This window comes from Coturnix japonica, chromosome 13, assembly GCF_001577835.2.
Source record: "Coturnix japonica isolate 7356 chromosome 13, Coturnix japonica 2.1, whole genome shotgun sequence".
In the NCBI taxonomy this organism is placed as follows: Eukaryota; Metazoa; Chordata; class Aves; order Galliformes; family Phasianidae; genus Coturnix; species Coturnix japonica.
The window spans coordinates 11,347,507-11,363,943 of NC_029528.1; the positions used below are offsets into that span (position 1 = coordinate 11,347,507).

The following is a 16,437-nucleotide window of genomic DNA, read 5'->3' on the forward strand; positions in this document are numbered from 1 at the left end:
TGCTTTTCAACAAAGCACTCTCATGTCCCTTTGTAATTGCCAGATAAAGATAGAAAACCCCCATGTCATTTCTGTGGAGTTACAATGCGATTGTTTCCTTTGCTTTTTTATTTCTTTTGGTAGTATTTCCCAATCCCTCAACTGAAAAAAAGCTCTTTTTGCTGAGAGAGGAGTCAGAGTACTTCAAACATGTGCATTCAGTATAAGGTAACTGCAGAGTCTGTGACTCTTTGGATAGTCAGATCACTTCATGTGGTACAATCTGTAATGGAATGAATGTTGCCCACTCTACAGAGGTTCTCACCAGCCTGAGGGATGGGGTGCATGAATGATATGGGATGGTCTAATAGGAGCCTACTCCAGTGCACCTGCAGCGCTCTTTAAGGGTTGATATAGAATCTGGAGAGCTGACAATGTCTAGGACAAGCCTGGGCTCCTGTCAACATCTGCTTTTTGTGCTTCTAGATTTTCTTACAGTCTCCACGTTTTGAAGGCCTTAAAGAACATCCTGAACCAAATGACCAACACGACATTCATCTCTGCACAGAACATGAGCAAAGGGTTTTTCAGGGTTCATAACGTGTTGGAACCAACATGTTAATGAGATGCATCAACGTTAATGAGGTGCTGGCATGGGCTGCTCAGGAAGGTGGTGAAGTCACTGTTCCTGGGGGCGTTCAAGAGCCATATGTGTGTGGCAAGGAAGGACGTGGTCAGCAGGCAGTATTGGTGGGGATGGACTGAGGCTGGATGAGATGATCTTAGTGAACTTTTTCAAGCCATGATGTATTTTCACAGATCCCATCCCAGCTGAGCAACGACTGGTTAATTTCTGCTGGTGAGTTATTGATAAAATCAGCACAGCTTAATAATCCTTATTAATGAATGAGAAGGACACCCCTCAGCCCCAGGGTCTCGCTGGTACCTGCAGGGGGCGCCGGGGCGCACGGAGGTGCGCGATGGGAACGCCAGGGGGTGCCCGAGGCCGAGCGGGGGCGGCGGCGACGGGAGGAGGGAGGTGGGAGCAGCCGCCCGCACCCGCCCTCACTTGCGCTTGCGGAGCCGCAGCCGCTCGCAGCGCTGTCCCTTCAGCACCGCCGGCACGCGGCGGCCGCCCGCTCCTCCCGGTCGCATTTATTTCATTGCGGCTAGTGAGAATTAAAAGGAACCTTCCCTCCTTCCCCCCTCCCGTGCTGAGCCGCCACTAGTGACCGCGTGGCTTGCAGTAAGTAGGGGCTGGGGGTGAAGGGAGGGGCGAGGGGGTGGCTGCAGCCCCCTGGGTGTGACCCCTGGGGCAGGGTGCGGGAGGGCAGATGGCTTCAGTGCTAGGGATGGATGGGGCAGGAGTTGGGGTGGTCGGTGCTGCTGAGGGATGGTGTTGGCAATGGCGGGGCATTGGGAGCGGCCGTGTGTTGCACAGGGATGTGATTTTAGAGTGCCTCACACACAAATCATGGGTGAGGTCAGCCTCGGTTTGGGCATTGCTGTGTGCCTGCAAAGCTAGGAAAGCAATATGGCAAGGCAGAGAGAGCTGGGCAAAGCAGAAATCCTCTTCCCATTGCCCCTGTGACATTGACATTGTCTCAATGGCTTTAGGTCTGGAAAGCAAGGTCCAAGCATGGTGAAGCTGGGGAGTAATTTGAACGACAAGAACAGCAAACCACCATCCAGTGAAGATGGGTTTCAGACTGTTCCTTTGATCACACCTTTGGAAGTAAATCACCTGCAGTTCCCGGCTCCGGAAAAGGTAAAGCGAAACCCAACAGCACTCCTGCATGGCCATATACATGGACATCCCCTTGGGTTTATTGCCCGTGGGTTCCACTGCCCCTCGTCAATCAGTCTTTGATGAGAAAGGCTGTGGCATAGCGTCTATACAGTAGATAAGAGATTGTCTTTCATGCCGTGTTTATCTGCTTTAAAGCGGTAAATGAGCACACAGCTGTCCCCAAATCCTTCCCTTCTCAGAAAATATCCAAATATTCCCTCATATGTACAACTGGAAAATGCTGAGTGTGTTTCTCTTATAAACACTGGAGAAATTGAGGAGCAGCTTGTAATTGTTATCAGTCAGATTAATTGCCTGCACTGAGTGTAATGTGATGACCCTTTCAAAATAAGAAGCAATTTTAATTATCTCACTCAAGGTTTGTTTTCTTCTCTGTGGCTGTGCAAAGTTCTTTTGGGCATCTATGATGCTGCTTTTACCCATGATTTCCCCCATGCATGGGGTGGTGACAGAGTTATCCCACATTTGGTTTCCCCAACTGGTTCCACTTGCCAGGGGACAGCTTTCTCCCCTACCCACTCAACACTCTCAGTGCTGAATGCAGCAGTAAAACGACCAAAAATGTGCCCCAGTGATTGGCTGAGGTTTGGTAGCTGAGGTTTCTTAGATGCAGTCTATATGCTAGGAAGTCTTTTGTCTGTATTGACGCAGCGCTGGTGCATATCAATACAACCTGGTGAGGACATGATGTGATCGTACAAATCTGTATGCCCCAGCAGTACTTGTATAAACAAAGCCTTTCTGCAGTGTAGTTCCCAGATACTGCAGAGATGGAGCCAACTCACTCGAAAGTACATGACAGAATGATTAGATCTCATAGGATAATGGAATAACAGTAAAATTAGCACTAATTATTATTGAATATACATCCTGTTTTTACTGTAGCACACAATGAACTTTCTCTAAATACATTAGGAGAACGGGATGATGATGTGATAAAACCGTCTAGATAGACAAACTTAGTTTATTTTATGATGGAACTGAGACAAATGCCTTGACATCCTGGGAACCAGAGGCAAAGCAGAGAAAGGAGTTAGCTTCAATCCCCATGGGCCTCATGGCAGCTAGGAGAAATTTTACTGCATTCAGGAGAGATATGCTCCCATGACTTGTTGTGAATGAGAGGATAAACTGGTCTTTGTCTATGACTCTCATGAAAACAATTAGGCAAAAAAAAAATTAGGCAAAGCAATATGGTTTATGACAAATGTCTAGGGAGCTCAGGGGAAAGTATAGATGTGTAACAGTAACTCATGCTGGTGCAAACGGTTTATTGATGTCACACGCAATATTGCATGACGTGAAATATAAGTGGCTCGTGTATCAGGTGAGATGTGGACAACCTAACAAAAATCCTTTCAAGCTAATGAAGTGGTAATGAGTGTTCTCACGGCCATCACATTCCAATCGCTTGTTGGTGAACAGATATTGGAGTGTATTGGTCCAGTGTGATTCTGTGCTGATTTTCCTGTTTAAACATGCCTACATCAATAATTCACATGTCGTTAGGTTACATTACCTTCATTAGCATACATTACTGTCAAGGCATCTACTGACATCCTTATTTTTCTTTGCTGGGAGAGTGGGATGTATCTCCAGGAGAGCTAAGCATGATTCAGAACTCATTAGAGTCAATGGTATTGATTCCTGCAGGCTGTGGTTCAGCTCTTGTGTGCAGCAGACCCAGAGTTGACAGCAACTGAAGATCTGTTACCAAAAGGAGAGATTATTTGGGATAAAAGCAAAATAATTCACTGTCTGTTTCCTTTGCGCTTTGTAGAATAGATGCTGTGAGGGTGAGTTCACCCTGGGGCAAAGGGTTCACATAAAGACCTCATAATGAGTGGGGCCTCAGGTGAAGAGCTTGGCTGAAGGTTAAGTGGTGGGGGGAAACTTCAGCTTTGTACTTGGAAAAGCAAAGCTGCTACTGAATTCAGTAAGACCATGAGCCTGAGGTAGAGTAAACATGGATTTCAGGTCTTTCAGAATGAATTTTTGTTTGGACTTGCCCTGCAGTCAAAGAGGCAAGTTAAAATAAAGAAAAAACCAACACAAGGCAGAAATCAATTTGACATTTTTCTGTGTGTTTGCCAAACCTGCCAGCGGTTGATTTTAACTTGTGAGAGTGGGAACATGAGCCAGGGTGTTTTCTGTGCCTCTTACATGGGATGCTGCAGAAATCACTGGAGGTAAAAGCGGTTTGGTGTTGGGGTGTCTGTGTATGAACTCAGAAGGGCTTTGCTGTCATTTTCCTAAATGCAAAGCCATTGCTGCTCGCTTTTATCCACCAGGAGGCAATGCTCCTGGCCTCCAAGCTCCCTTCAAGGAGCCACATCTCCTGTGCCACTGCAACAGAGGGCTGTACCCCCTGACGTTTTCCTGTAGTTGAAATCTAGAGGGGGGGAAAAACCCCTAACACCTGCTTTGCATTCCCTTTTCTGGATTTATCTTGGCCATTAGAGGATATCATCATTTATGACGCTGCAAGCTCTCAACCCAGATCTAACCTGTTTTGATTTGCAATCCAGGGAGCATCAAAACCAGAACAAGGAGGTTTGGCAGCGGCTTGTGTCTGTGTGTTTGCTCTAGCTGTAGTCTAGTAAATGTGGAGTGAGGAAGGCTCTGATCCAAGATACACTGGGTCTGCGCTGGGCAGTCCAACTGATGTTGCTGTGTGCAATAATGCCTTTGTTTGGTGTGTGTGTGGTGAGTGGCAAAGATTTTCAAGCGCTGTTGATACACAGACCCCTGCTTTTTTTTTGCAGAGCTGAGTCTTAGACACATGCATGTATGTCAAAGCAAAACCTGTGTCAAAGCAACCCACAAAGCCCATGGTGTCTACAGACTGAAAATCATTCGTATGGGCTTTAAGTATCTGATTATTTATTTTTTCCTTGTTTTGAGAATATTTTTGTAACTGGCGTTGGCCTCTGTAGGTGTTTCACCACAGCTTGGCCTCTTCCCAAGTGATTTTTTTGTGTCTGTTTCTACTTTCAGAGAAAAGATACAGAGAAAGGCTATCAAGGTGAGACTTGCTCATGTGGTGTAATTCCTGAAGCCAGTCTCTTTTCAGACAATTCTTGATTAGAATAAATCACGTGGTGCAGGGGAGAAATACTTAAAGCTCTGCATAAACTTACTGCCTGTCCTTTTGGGGATGGTTCCCTAACAAGTTTGTGTTCTGATGTGCTGTGAGCTTGGCAGCTCCCTCTTATTCCCACCTCGATGCTGTTGGTGTTGATGCACCAAGCGTGGATGTCTCCTGCAAAGGCTCATGTTCTTCCTCCTGCAGCATCAACATTCTGTCTGCAGCTGTATGGCTGCAAGGGGAAAAATGTACCCAGGATGGTAATTTTCCCCCTAGGGTGCTAAGCCTGCTATGCATTTATATTTATTGACTATCACCAAGCTTTTCCCTTGCTCCTCCCTTCTCTTGCTGGTGAGCGTTTGCAGGAGGCAGGAACAGATGCTCTTGAATCGTTTTTGCTGGAATAATAGCTGGTGTCAAGCCTTTGACCTGGCTTTTTGTGTTTCCGAATGTAATTTCTTTTGTATTCAAAACAGCAAAACAAAGAAGTCTTTTTCTTTTAGGAGCGGAGGGCAGAGGGGAGCTGTTTCACTTGTTTTCCTAGGCTTAGGCAAAATGCTTTGGCTGTAATTGTGATGCGTCCCTACAGTGATAATGCTAACGGATCTGCGGCTTTTCACAGCCCGCTATGCTTCACTGGAATCTTAAATGAGACCAACAACCCGGGACCTCCTGGTCGCAGCGGCTTCAATGTAATCCTGCAGGAAATGCCTCTGTTCTGGCAGTAAAAATCCTAATTTTACATAATACCAAAGTTCATGAAAGCTATTGTCAAGGCTGAAAAAAACATCCGGCTTGTCTTTTGTGGGGAAGGCTGCAGAAGGTTTATCGTGTGGTCCATTGTTCTTTATTCTGAATGCATCTGGAGGCTTGAGAAATCATTTCTCTGGTGGCAAATTCCTGCCATCAGCCCGAGAAAGAAACAAAATTGATAGAACTGCTCTCCTCAAATGTGCTTCCCACCCCATGGTCCTTCAGTTTTCCTATGTGGCCGTGGCCCATGCTGTGCTTTTGTATGGAGTAATCAAGAATTCCTGAAAATCAGGAGGGTCCCTTGAGCTTGCCGTCTGTCCCTATTGGTTTAGCAGAAAACAATGTTTTGTCCTGGCCAGCTGAGCAGGCATAATTAATAGTATGCTGAATGAGTGCTCCTGTGCCCTAGGGAATACATGCAGCTCTGTCCTGAAGCCCTGATGTCTGCCTGCTCTCCTCAGAGCTCTCAGTGCAGCAAGGGCAGCAGTGAGGCTGGTTTTGGGTGCTGCTGCACCTTGTATGGGCAGAACTCAGCCCTCCCTGCTGTTGGCTGGGGGGCTTTAGGTGTTTTGTTCCTGCTTGCCCTGCTGGAGAGCTTTGGAGTTCAGTGGGAAGGAGCAAATGGTAAAAGAAGTGATGGGGCAGGGTTTAGTGATGGTGGCAGTTGAAAGAAGGAAGATAAAAGGGAGGAGAAGGGAACAAAAAAATCACAAAGAAAGAAAGCGTGGTGAGAAAAAAACAAAGTTATTTCTTTTATTGCAAACCTGAAGGAATGGGCAGGCTGTCCTTCCTCATTCTTCCCTTCCTGCACCTGGGAAATGATGCCTAATCTCCACAAATACCAACCCTGAGCCTTCCTCCCCACTGACATTTGTCTCCCTTCTGCACTGTGCAAATCCATTTGTCCTCTAAATGTGTGTTTGGATGTAAACACCGCCTCTGCTCATTAAGCCATAATAAATATTTGCAGCAACGCTGAGCGCTGGCAGTGCTGTGTTTCTGGGGTAACCTTTCTGATTTTATCTGCTTAGCTTGGAAAGCCCTTCTTGGTGCTTTGTGCTCTTCTTCTCTGGATGCGCTGCTGTTGGGTTGCCCTTCTCGAACAGACCAAGCACCTCTGGTCTCTGTGTCTACTCTGGGCAGCACTGTGGTGCAATCTCAGCATGCTCACAGCCTGCGCAGACACTGGGTAGCATGCAGCTACCTTGCTTGCATACAGATAATGTGATGCTGCTGCAGCTCTGGAGGATGGAAAGTCTCTGGGTTTGTGTAGCCTGTGCAGAAATGTCTCTCCTTAACTGCACTGCTGTCAGTGTCTGAATTAGGCAGGTTAAGGCCAGCTCATGCCTGTTTATGTGGGCTCCATTGTCTCTCTTAAACTCAGTTACATCTACACTGCGTTTCTTAGAGCTGCATTATGCAGAAGCAGCAGAAATGGACACAGGAAAAATGTGTTGGGGTTCAGGTGTTTGGTTAAGCCTGTTGCAATCCATTCTTTGTTCTAAGGTGAAACGCCATTGCTGGAGGTGTAAGTTATTTCAGCAAGGCTGTGGGTTGAGCCCCACATGCCAGTTGCTTACTGGTTCATGAAGGAAGACTGGAAAGGATTCTTGACTGGTGCAGATCTGTGTTGTTTAAATGAAATCAATGGAGCTCTGCTAATTTACCCTGGACAATTTGATTGTCACTGCTGCTGAGCGATTGATTCTTTTGTCTGCTTTGCTGTACCCTTCCTCATCTGAACCTATAGAAATCAATTTTTGTCACCCCTTTGCAGCCTCCCATGGGTTCCTGCTGGTTGTAGTAACCATTTGGGGATTTGTAGGAAGACTTAACTGAATCATTTCCAATTGCCTTTGTGCTTATGAGCCGTCCTTTTCCCTTCTCAGCTGCTTTCAACTCCCAATGCAGCCTCTGCATTCTGTGCTGCCTTTCGTTGGTGATGCCAGGGCTGATTACATTTGCTGTCTTTGTCCTTTTGTGATGTTCCTTACGCCTGGAATATCCTCCTGGAACTGATTCAAGAGAACACTTTTTTTTTTCTCTACCAACCTCTGTGAAGATCATTTCTAGCACAACACTCATTAGATGAGTTGCTATAGAGAAATGCAAAAAGCAACCTTTTCCCACAGAATGTAGCTTTCTTTATTGACTATGGAGGCCACGGATTCGATCCTTCCACATCCTTTTTCTTTTCACTTTTTCCTTTTTATTTCCTTTTCTTTTTTTTCTTCCTCTTTTGCTGGTTGGTATTTCAGGCATTTTGTGCATTCAGTGTATAGGGTGTCATGGGGACCACCATTACTTCCATCCAACGCATCAATTTTATCATTAATCTTTGGGAAGTCTGCCTGCTGAGATATATCGTACTGTGGCTTTGGAAGCACTGCTGCCTGTCCCCTGGGGTGGGACACAGCTGCAATTATTTGGGGAAGTTTTTAAAGGCTGCTTGTCTATAAATCTGTGAATCTGCAATAGTTGATTGCCAGGTAGACTCAGATCACTGATCCAGATGAACGTGCCCTATTTCCAGCACCTACATGTGCAAGTGTCAGCAGGACATACAGGCAATGCACTGGTAGATACGGAGCTGCTCTGCTCCATGAACGTTTCATCCTAAGCCTTTAAAGACAGAGATTGTTTTAAGCCCCAAAACGTGTTGGTTTTTTTTTTTTCCCCATCTCTTTTCTTACTCTCTTTTACTACGAAGTATTTTAACTTCAGCTGCTGTTGGCAGTGTGCACAGCTCATTTGCCCTCTGAGACTGGCTGTGAGTGAGGATTAGAGTTTGTAGGTCACTGGAGATCTTTGTGTGGGAGCAGGTGGTGTATTTTAGCCATCCTTTGGCACATACACATAGAAACAGACACAGTGACAGCAGATTTAGTGCCAAGACTGGGGGTCACCATTCTGCTATCATCAGTAACCTGGATGGCACGCTGCAGCTGGGACTCAGTCAAAGGTCCTTCTCAGAAACTGATGCTCAGTTGGGTAATGACAGCAAAGAAAACCACCATGTCATTGGCACGAGATTTTGTTTTCTCTTTTTGCGAGGACAGGCCTGTCTTTGCAAGCTGAGAGCCTTATGGTCATTTAAAAGTGAGCATGGCTAAACCACAAGGAAACTGATGGGTGCGTTACAACCATTTTGTGCGACTACAAAGGAAGGCTTTGAACCTGGTTGAAACCTTTCTCCTTGGTAGGAGAAGTGCATTTTGTTTATTTCTTATGTCAATCTGAAAGCCACTCGGAGTGAGAGACTCTTCATTATTAATAATCCTGGGAAGTAGTATTTTAAATTTTTATGGTCTGCACTTTGCATCACCTGAACCACAATATATTACATGCACCGTGGCAGTGAAGTGGGAATTACAGCAAGGCTGCATGTCCTTTTCCAAATGAATAATTTAAAGTTTTCACAATGCCAGTTATGTTAAATATTATTACTCATTTCTTCAGGGAAAACCATTGAGCTCAAACGCAAATATAAAGTGGCAATAAATGATGTTACATTTAGCCAGCGCGAGACAAGACTCAGAATTCATATCAGTTCATTTTCTGAAACACTTACTTCATCCCACTGCTGGAAAACCTTTAAGTTTCCATGCTCAATGTGACGTTTTTCCATTTGTCACATTTCACGTCTGGGCTGCTCCTTCCCCCTGAAAGCAAATGCTTTTAATATAGTCCATTTGGTGAGACGCTGCCCTTCTTTTCCTTTCAGCATCCCAAACGTCTAGATTTCCCAGACTCTCCTACTGTTTGCTGTCTCAAGGTTGTCCATGTTAGGTATCCTGCTGGTGTATACAGCCTCTGATCTGCTGTTTCTCACATCAGCACACCTATAATTTTCCAAAGCAGCGCTACAGAGAAAGTGTCTGGTACTACATTCATTACAAACAAGGAAAGGTTTCTTGTTAACTCCAATGGTGTCAGTAGTGTTAAGCTGTGGATATTTACGTTTGGTACTCAATAAGTGTTTTAGCAAACAGCCTCACTGGAAAAATCTTGCTTGTGTGGGCCAGCATGATCGATGTGGCTTGTCCTGTTGTGTTTGGGTTTTTGTAACTTACACAGCTCGTTGTATGTAGGCTGCTACTGGGCGTTTGAGGGATTGGAATGAAGAGGCAGAAGATTCAAGAAAGCAAGGAAGAAGTCAATACCTTTCCAGACATAGGGAAATTGCAGCTGCTGTCCTAGAATGACTGAGGAGAGCAGTTCTGCAGAGGACAGACATTTCCCATACAGCATCTGGCTTCCTCCTCATCGTAGCCCTGTCACTTGCCTACACTTAATCCCAAGAATGTTACTTTCATATGGAGCTACTGTTGCTCAGTTAATGAAAACCTGAGTGCTGTCAGCAGCAGCCATGGGTTGCTGGTGTGACTCAGGACATTACTAAGCTTTCCCCTCAGCTGCCCCTGCAGATACTGAGCCCATGCTGCAGTGGGAAGCACTTGGAGTGGTCTTGCAGAAGAACGCTACAGGAACCCAGTGCCTCATAGTTACAGTTGGCTGTGGGGAAGTGGTCAGAGCAGATTTAAGCTCTGATCTGGCCAAAGCATTTAAATGCACACTTAACTTTAAATATCTGACTAATCCTGCTGATGTTAATAAGACTACGTGCCAGCTTAAAAGCTTCGCTGAATTAGAATTTAATGAGTTCAAATGTTAGATAAACTTAGCTTTGGAGGAAGCTGCCAGGACGAGGCGTGTGGATTCTTGTAATTAGATGTGTCTTTTTGCTGCTCTATGGATGCCCTTTTCTCTTGTGTTCTCGTAATCTCCTCTGTCAACTTCTCTAGGAAGCAACTTGCAAAGAACAGTTTGATCTTGGGTGCAAAATGAAGAAAGTCCCAGGTAATTTGTTTGTGTCCTCCTTATTTTATCTGCCATGTCACGCTGTATCTTCAAAGTGGAAGTTCTCTGGGAAGCAGCGTGAAAACTTTGAGAATGGGATGTAACAGCAGCCTAATTTGCAGGGAGATGTTCTGAGATGATGTTTATCCAGACTCCATCCATAATGCAGGCTTTAACGGCTGGGCTGCAATGGGCTGGCAGGATGGCTGCTGTGCTTCACAGATGAACTCAATACAAAGTGAGGCATAAGAATATGCTGGATCAGGGCTTAGATAAAGAAACAGGAAGGCTGATAGGTATCCAAAACTGTTCTAAGGATATTCATCTGGCAATCAAAGTTGCAGTCCATAAGGCTGATATGTGGGACAGTTTTTGCTTTTTAATACCCTTTTGTGGATGTGCAAGTTGTGCTGTGTGATGAATGGAAATAAGAGTAACAGTTCCCTGCCATACGAAGCTCACACAGTTATGGAGGGTGACCCAGAACAGCCCAATTTTTAATCACGAGGAGTATGAGTTAAGATTTAGGGAGCGTGCAGGAGGAGGTGAGAACTCAGGGAGCCAAGTGCAGAAGATGGGCTGAATGGTGTTGTTGCGCTAGGGGTGGCAAAGGCACTAATTGTCTATTTTGGGAGTATTCAAGAGACTTCTTGTCCAATTAAACACTGATTTGATTGTTTGCATTTGTTGTCAGTTCTCATGAGGCTGGAGCACAACCAAACCCTGCTGCCAGCTCTGGTACTTACTCCCTTACTGCAGCACATTTCCATTGTAATAGCATGGCAGAGAAGGGAAAGAAGTGGTGGGAATTTCTCCCACTTCAGTTTGCTTTGATTTGTAACCTACGCAGGACCCCAGTTTATATCCCCTTTCCTCAGTCAAGAGCAACTCTACCGAAGTCAGCAAAGAATGAACAAGAACTGAGAATCAGGATTGTTGTTTGCTGTGGTTTGTAATAAATGCTCATCTCTCTCCCAAGAAACATGTCGTGGAGTGAGATGAATGTGCCTTGTTTGCAGTGAAACAGTAGGATCCTGGTCTCTGATGGAACTGCTCTGGGGCGGCCGGTGATAAACGAGCTCTGATCATTGCTGTGGCTGTGGAGTCAGTGGGGATTTTATTACTGTACATCCAACAGCAATTTGGTTAGAATTTCTGGAAGACTTCGCTGCCAGGGATTTTTATTTATTTATTTTTCTCTGTGATGAAAGAAAAGATGAAAAAGAAGTGATGGAAGGGGAACAGGGGGGAGGCAAAAATCCCATCCCATCCTCTAACAACCTGAATCAGAAAACCAGAAAGTGAAAACAGAACGAGCAGCCAAAATAGCAGCAATTGCACACACAAAAAAACCATAGGAAATATTTCAATATGAGACTCATTATTCTTTCTGTGTGTACGTCACCACCTGACAGTGCTCACTCCTATTCCCAGGTGCTGCTGAGGCAGCCCTGCCTGGGGTGCTCTCACTAGGGCCCGAGGCACAAGCGTTTGATGAACGCAACTCAATTTCCAGAAGCCTTTGTGTGGGCTTCCTGATGGCAGCTTGTTGGATGGAGGGGGTGCGCATTGCTGCAGAAGTGGGATCTGTGCTCTGCTTTATTTATTTAGACTGTAGGCGACTGAACAAGACGTAGCTCTTTTCTCCTAAATGTGCACCCAGAGCCCTCAGCAAAATTGCATTTTTATCCTTACTGCCACAATATTGAGCGTTACCCCCACGCTGCAGGTCTTCACTTTTCTGTTTTTCCTTTCTCATTTTATTTCTGTGCTCTCTTTTAAGAGGAGACCTGACTGACTGCCCTTTCTTCTGCTGAGTAATTCCACCAGGTGTCTGACAAAGATATTTCTGTAGAGCAGCTATTTAGCTTTTGTAGTGCCAAAAGTCATTTAGCAAAGGTATTTCTTCGGTCCTCTCCTAAAGCCTTTTGATACCTCTGCAAATGTCCCTGCAAAACACTGACTGATGATGACTGTGGTTCTACACACACAAGTCTCACTGCTGGCACAATCAGCACATTGGGTTTCAAGCAGCTTCTGATCTACCTGGGAGCTGATCTGATTTACTTATTCCCAGACCTGATAGACGTTGCTACCGGACTTGAACCTGATGCCTTATGTAGGGTTGAGTGGGTTTATTTTCAGTCTCATGCATTTATGTAGATAGCATATTTCATACTTGCCTGCTTACAAGATATTTGTTGAATGTAATGACAAAGAGTGGAAGAAAATGTCAACTATACATAAAAACGTGTCAGGCTTTTAATGTCTTTTTTCTTTTTTTGCTGGTGTTGCAGTCCTTCTTTAAGACCTAATGTTAGAGCTTGTAGGAAAGTCCTATTTAAAGATCTTATTGGCAACAGCATTATTTATCAAGCAGGAAGCATGAATTGGTGACAACTTGGTATTGAGGTTGGTAGGTTTAAAAGCAGAATGAGTGCAGTTTCTGAGCCCTGGTTGGCAGGTGTTGATGGCTGACTTTAATTTACTGTGCTGTGTTACAAAAGGCCTTTCCCTGACTAGAAGCTGGGGCCCAGCTGTATTTGTTCTTGAGTGCACCTGCCATCTTTTGAGCAAGAGAATGAGGTTATTGCTTATTGTTAATTCAGAGCTAACCTGGGCAAGCTTGTCCTGTCTGCAGAGGAAGTGTTGTTTGGTTTGGTCCAAAGAGTGTCAGGCTGCATCTCGGAGCACAGCAGGAGTCAGTTCAGTAGTAGGGTCATTGTGCAGTTAGGGTTCATCCCAAATATGCCAAATCAAACTTATCCCCATATGCTATATCCCAGCGTGTACATTGTGTCATTAGAAGTCCTGAGATCCAAAATGCTAAAACAGATATATTTATATATATATAATAGATATATTTGTATGGCTTTTTTTATTCTCTGTTCTTTTCAAGACTTAATGTGCAAATACCGCTGCTGTAACTGTTATGGAGAGGGATTTACTGAAGGATGTAAATATTCATTAGTCTTTAATGATTTGCATTTGAATCCAGAAAATTGGCTTATGACTCCATGCTGATTTTCTCTCACTCTGATTTCCATGTGGCATTAAGTGCTAGAGAATTAAATACCTTGGGTTTTCTGTGGTCCAAGCCACACTTTGCTGTCTTCACTTGCATTAAAGTTCTTCATTAGCTGGTAACTCAAGCTCATACATTGCCTTATAATCTTTCCCTAAAATCTTCAAGACTTTGTTTCTAACGCCGAGCTTTAGGACCTGCCTTGCTTCTCCCCTATGAGCTCCTCTAGTGTTTTATTTTCATCTTGTCAAGGCTGACACCTGCATAGTTCTGCAATTGAGAATGGGAGGCCAAAACGTGGAAGTGTTGGCCCTGTCATGTGGAGCTTTAATGTACTCAATCTCTCTGAGCCTTTGGAAGTCACACCAAACTGTTATGTGCCTTGTGGACCGTGGCTGACGGAATGCTGTGCATCCACCATTGCTTGTGGTTGTTCATGGCCACAACCCCACTTCTGTGGGGATGAGCTCAAACCCTTGGCCAGTGCTGAGGATGGACGTTTTGCCTCCTCCAGCATTTCCTAGCTAGATTAAGACTACACGCCTGTGCTGGCATTCTCTCACAATGTTGTTTACCTGCAGAGGCTCATGGTTGAGTAGTCTTTTAGGCATGTATATGAATATGCTCACACTAATATATCAGAAGAACTATTGATTTTAGAGCACAGCCCTCTGGGAGCAGTTGGCATTAAGTGTTATATTTTCCATGTTTGTGATTGTCATGGTGACAGTGGTGGGATGCGTTTTACCCAAAATATTTAGGATTGTTCTGGGTTACAAAGAAATTCAACGTAGATTGAAAATGCAGTTTTGGTAATTTGGCTAAACCCTTTTAAAAACCACTTGCAGATGGCTCCACTGGCATAAGCCACCTTGATTTTATAAGATTAGCAGGAACTGGATTAGTCAGCAAATGGCACTGAGATCTCCTGGGGAAAACCTAAGGTGATAGAATGAGATTAATATTGATAATATCGAGCATGAATAAATGAGAGGGCAAACAGCCTAACTTTAAGTTGGGTTTGGTGGAACTTGTTAGGCTGGGGCTGTTAGTACATGAGAGTCTTCTTTTGTTTGAGCTGTTTGTTGTTTTACATCTTCTGCCCATTGAATACGGTATAAAAATTATATGCCTGACCCTAAATAATAGTGGGTATTAAATGTTTTGCTCTCAGCTACTTTAAGATGCACCATCCGAAGTCTCTGTTATCTGCTTGTCTGTTTATCTGTCTTTTAGTTCCTGAGGGAGTTATGAGCCTGTATTAATTGATGGTTATGAGATCCTTCTGTAGGTCTGGGGGAAGGTTGGGGTAGAAAAGCAATGGCTTAGATAACAACATAGAAAAAGTGCATGCTGTGTGCAGCAACCTTAAAAGTGTTGATATATTTTCCAGGTAATTGTGAAAACAAGAACAGAGTATCAGCCTGACCAGAAGAACAAAGGAAAACTCAGAGTGCCCAAAATTGCTGAATTCACAGTCAGTTTCACTGATGGTGTAACAGAAAGACTAAAGGTAAGAAATGATTATCCTGCTGCCTCCTGATCTGAATGCCATTCGTTCTAAAAATGCTGAATCAAAGTGACAGCAAAGACACAACAAATTTAATGCTCCTGTCATCACTTGTGTCAAAGAGAGGTTTATCTGCGTGAATATGAAGCTGTTTCTTTCTTAGGACTGGCTTGAAAATGCCTTTATAACGATGCATATAGGAAATGGTTTTCTTCTCCCAGGAAGAGCGATGAAAATGTTTTCCAGCACAAAATGAAAGTAAAAAAAAAAACAAAAACAAAATGACCTGAATCTTTTCCTTCTCAAACAGTTCTAAGAAAAAAAAAAAAAAAAAGTGGCAATGGATTGAAATGTTTTGTCATCCTTTTGTTTGGTAGTAAAGGAACCCTATTAATATTTAAAATATGGGTTTTTTAATTAGCGTTTATTTCATTATAGATGAAAACTCAAACTGGATAAAAGAAGAGCTATTAGAAAGTATCCAAGCGTATCTTGTTCTGTAAGCAGTTGTGGTTCACGGGAATTAGAATTTTCTGAGGAAAAGAGTTTCCTTGAGAAATTTTCAACAGGCTCTACTGAAACGTGGAAAGAAACTCATGAATTATTGAGGGCCTTCAGTTCCTGTTGACTGCGGCAAATTAGAATGGCTCAGTTCCTCCTAAAATTAGACTCCAAACATGTAGCAGATAGTATTTGCTGCCTTTTCATTGAAAAGATATGATGCTTTTACTGAAGCGCAGAGCATATAAAAAAGCAAGATCTGATTTCACAGTTCCAAAGCCAGAGGAAATATCAATGATTTAAGTAGAAAATGTAGCAAGTTGGCACTGCCTAATTAATAGTTCTCCTTGAAAAACTGAGATGGGGCTTATACATTTATAGAACAGAATGTGATCCTCAACAATTAACAGGAATTCTCCCGAGCAACTGAATAATTGACTGAAGTAGCTTCTATTTGCCTTAGTTGTTCTTTATCATGCTAGGAGTAGAGAAGTTTATTGTAATTATTTTCTAGTAATTCAGAAGACAGTATTACTTTCAAAATTGAAATGAGATCTGGGATGAATTGTTATCATTTTTCCTTTCTAAAACGAGGGATAAGGCTTATTGAGCTGATTGAAAGGAAGAAATTTCAGCTACACTTTCTGAAGCACCACAGAATGGAACTGTTTCTATTCTCTCCAGAAATTCACTAATTCATTTCACGAGGAGAATTCTGTAGCTTTCATCCACGGCATTTAAAACTATGATCTATTTCTAAGGAGTCTGTGAATAATTCTGTATGGCTTCCTTTTTCTATTTTATTTTATTTTTTTCAGTGGAGATCCCATATTTTGATCTAAATTACAAAGGATTTACATGCTATTGATTTTGACTACATTCTTCACTGATCTTGCTGCATGCATAGCTGA

General features: G+C 43.7%; 1 protein-coding gene across 1 annotated transcript in view; it reads left to right on the plus strand.

Annotated features, from left to right (window-relative positions):
- Positions 1-1,068: 1,068 nt before the first annotated feature.
- The window catches only part of NSG2 (neuronal vesicle trafficking associated 2), a 34,716-nt gene continuing 19,347 nt past the window's right edge, over positions 1,069-16,437 (plus strand). Inside the window, exons 1-3 of the mRNA XM_015876193.2 lie at positions 1,069-1,225; positions 1,597-1,747; positions 14,909-15,028. Of these exons, the coding sequence (XP_015731679.1) occupies positions 1,619-1,747; positions 14,909-15,028 (249 nt within the window). The 5' untranslated portion in view covers positions 1,069-1,225; positions 1,597-1,618. The remainder of the gene's footprint in view (positions 1,226-1,596; positions 1,748-14,908; positions 15,029-16,437) is intronic.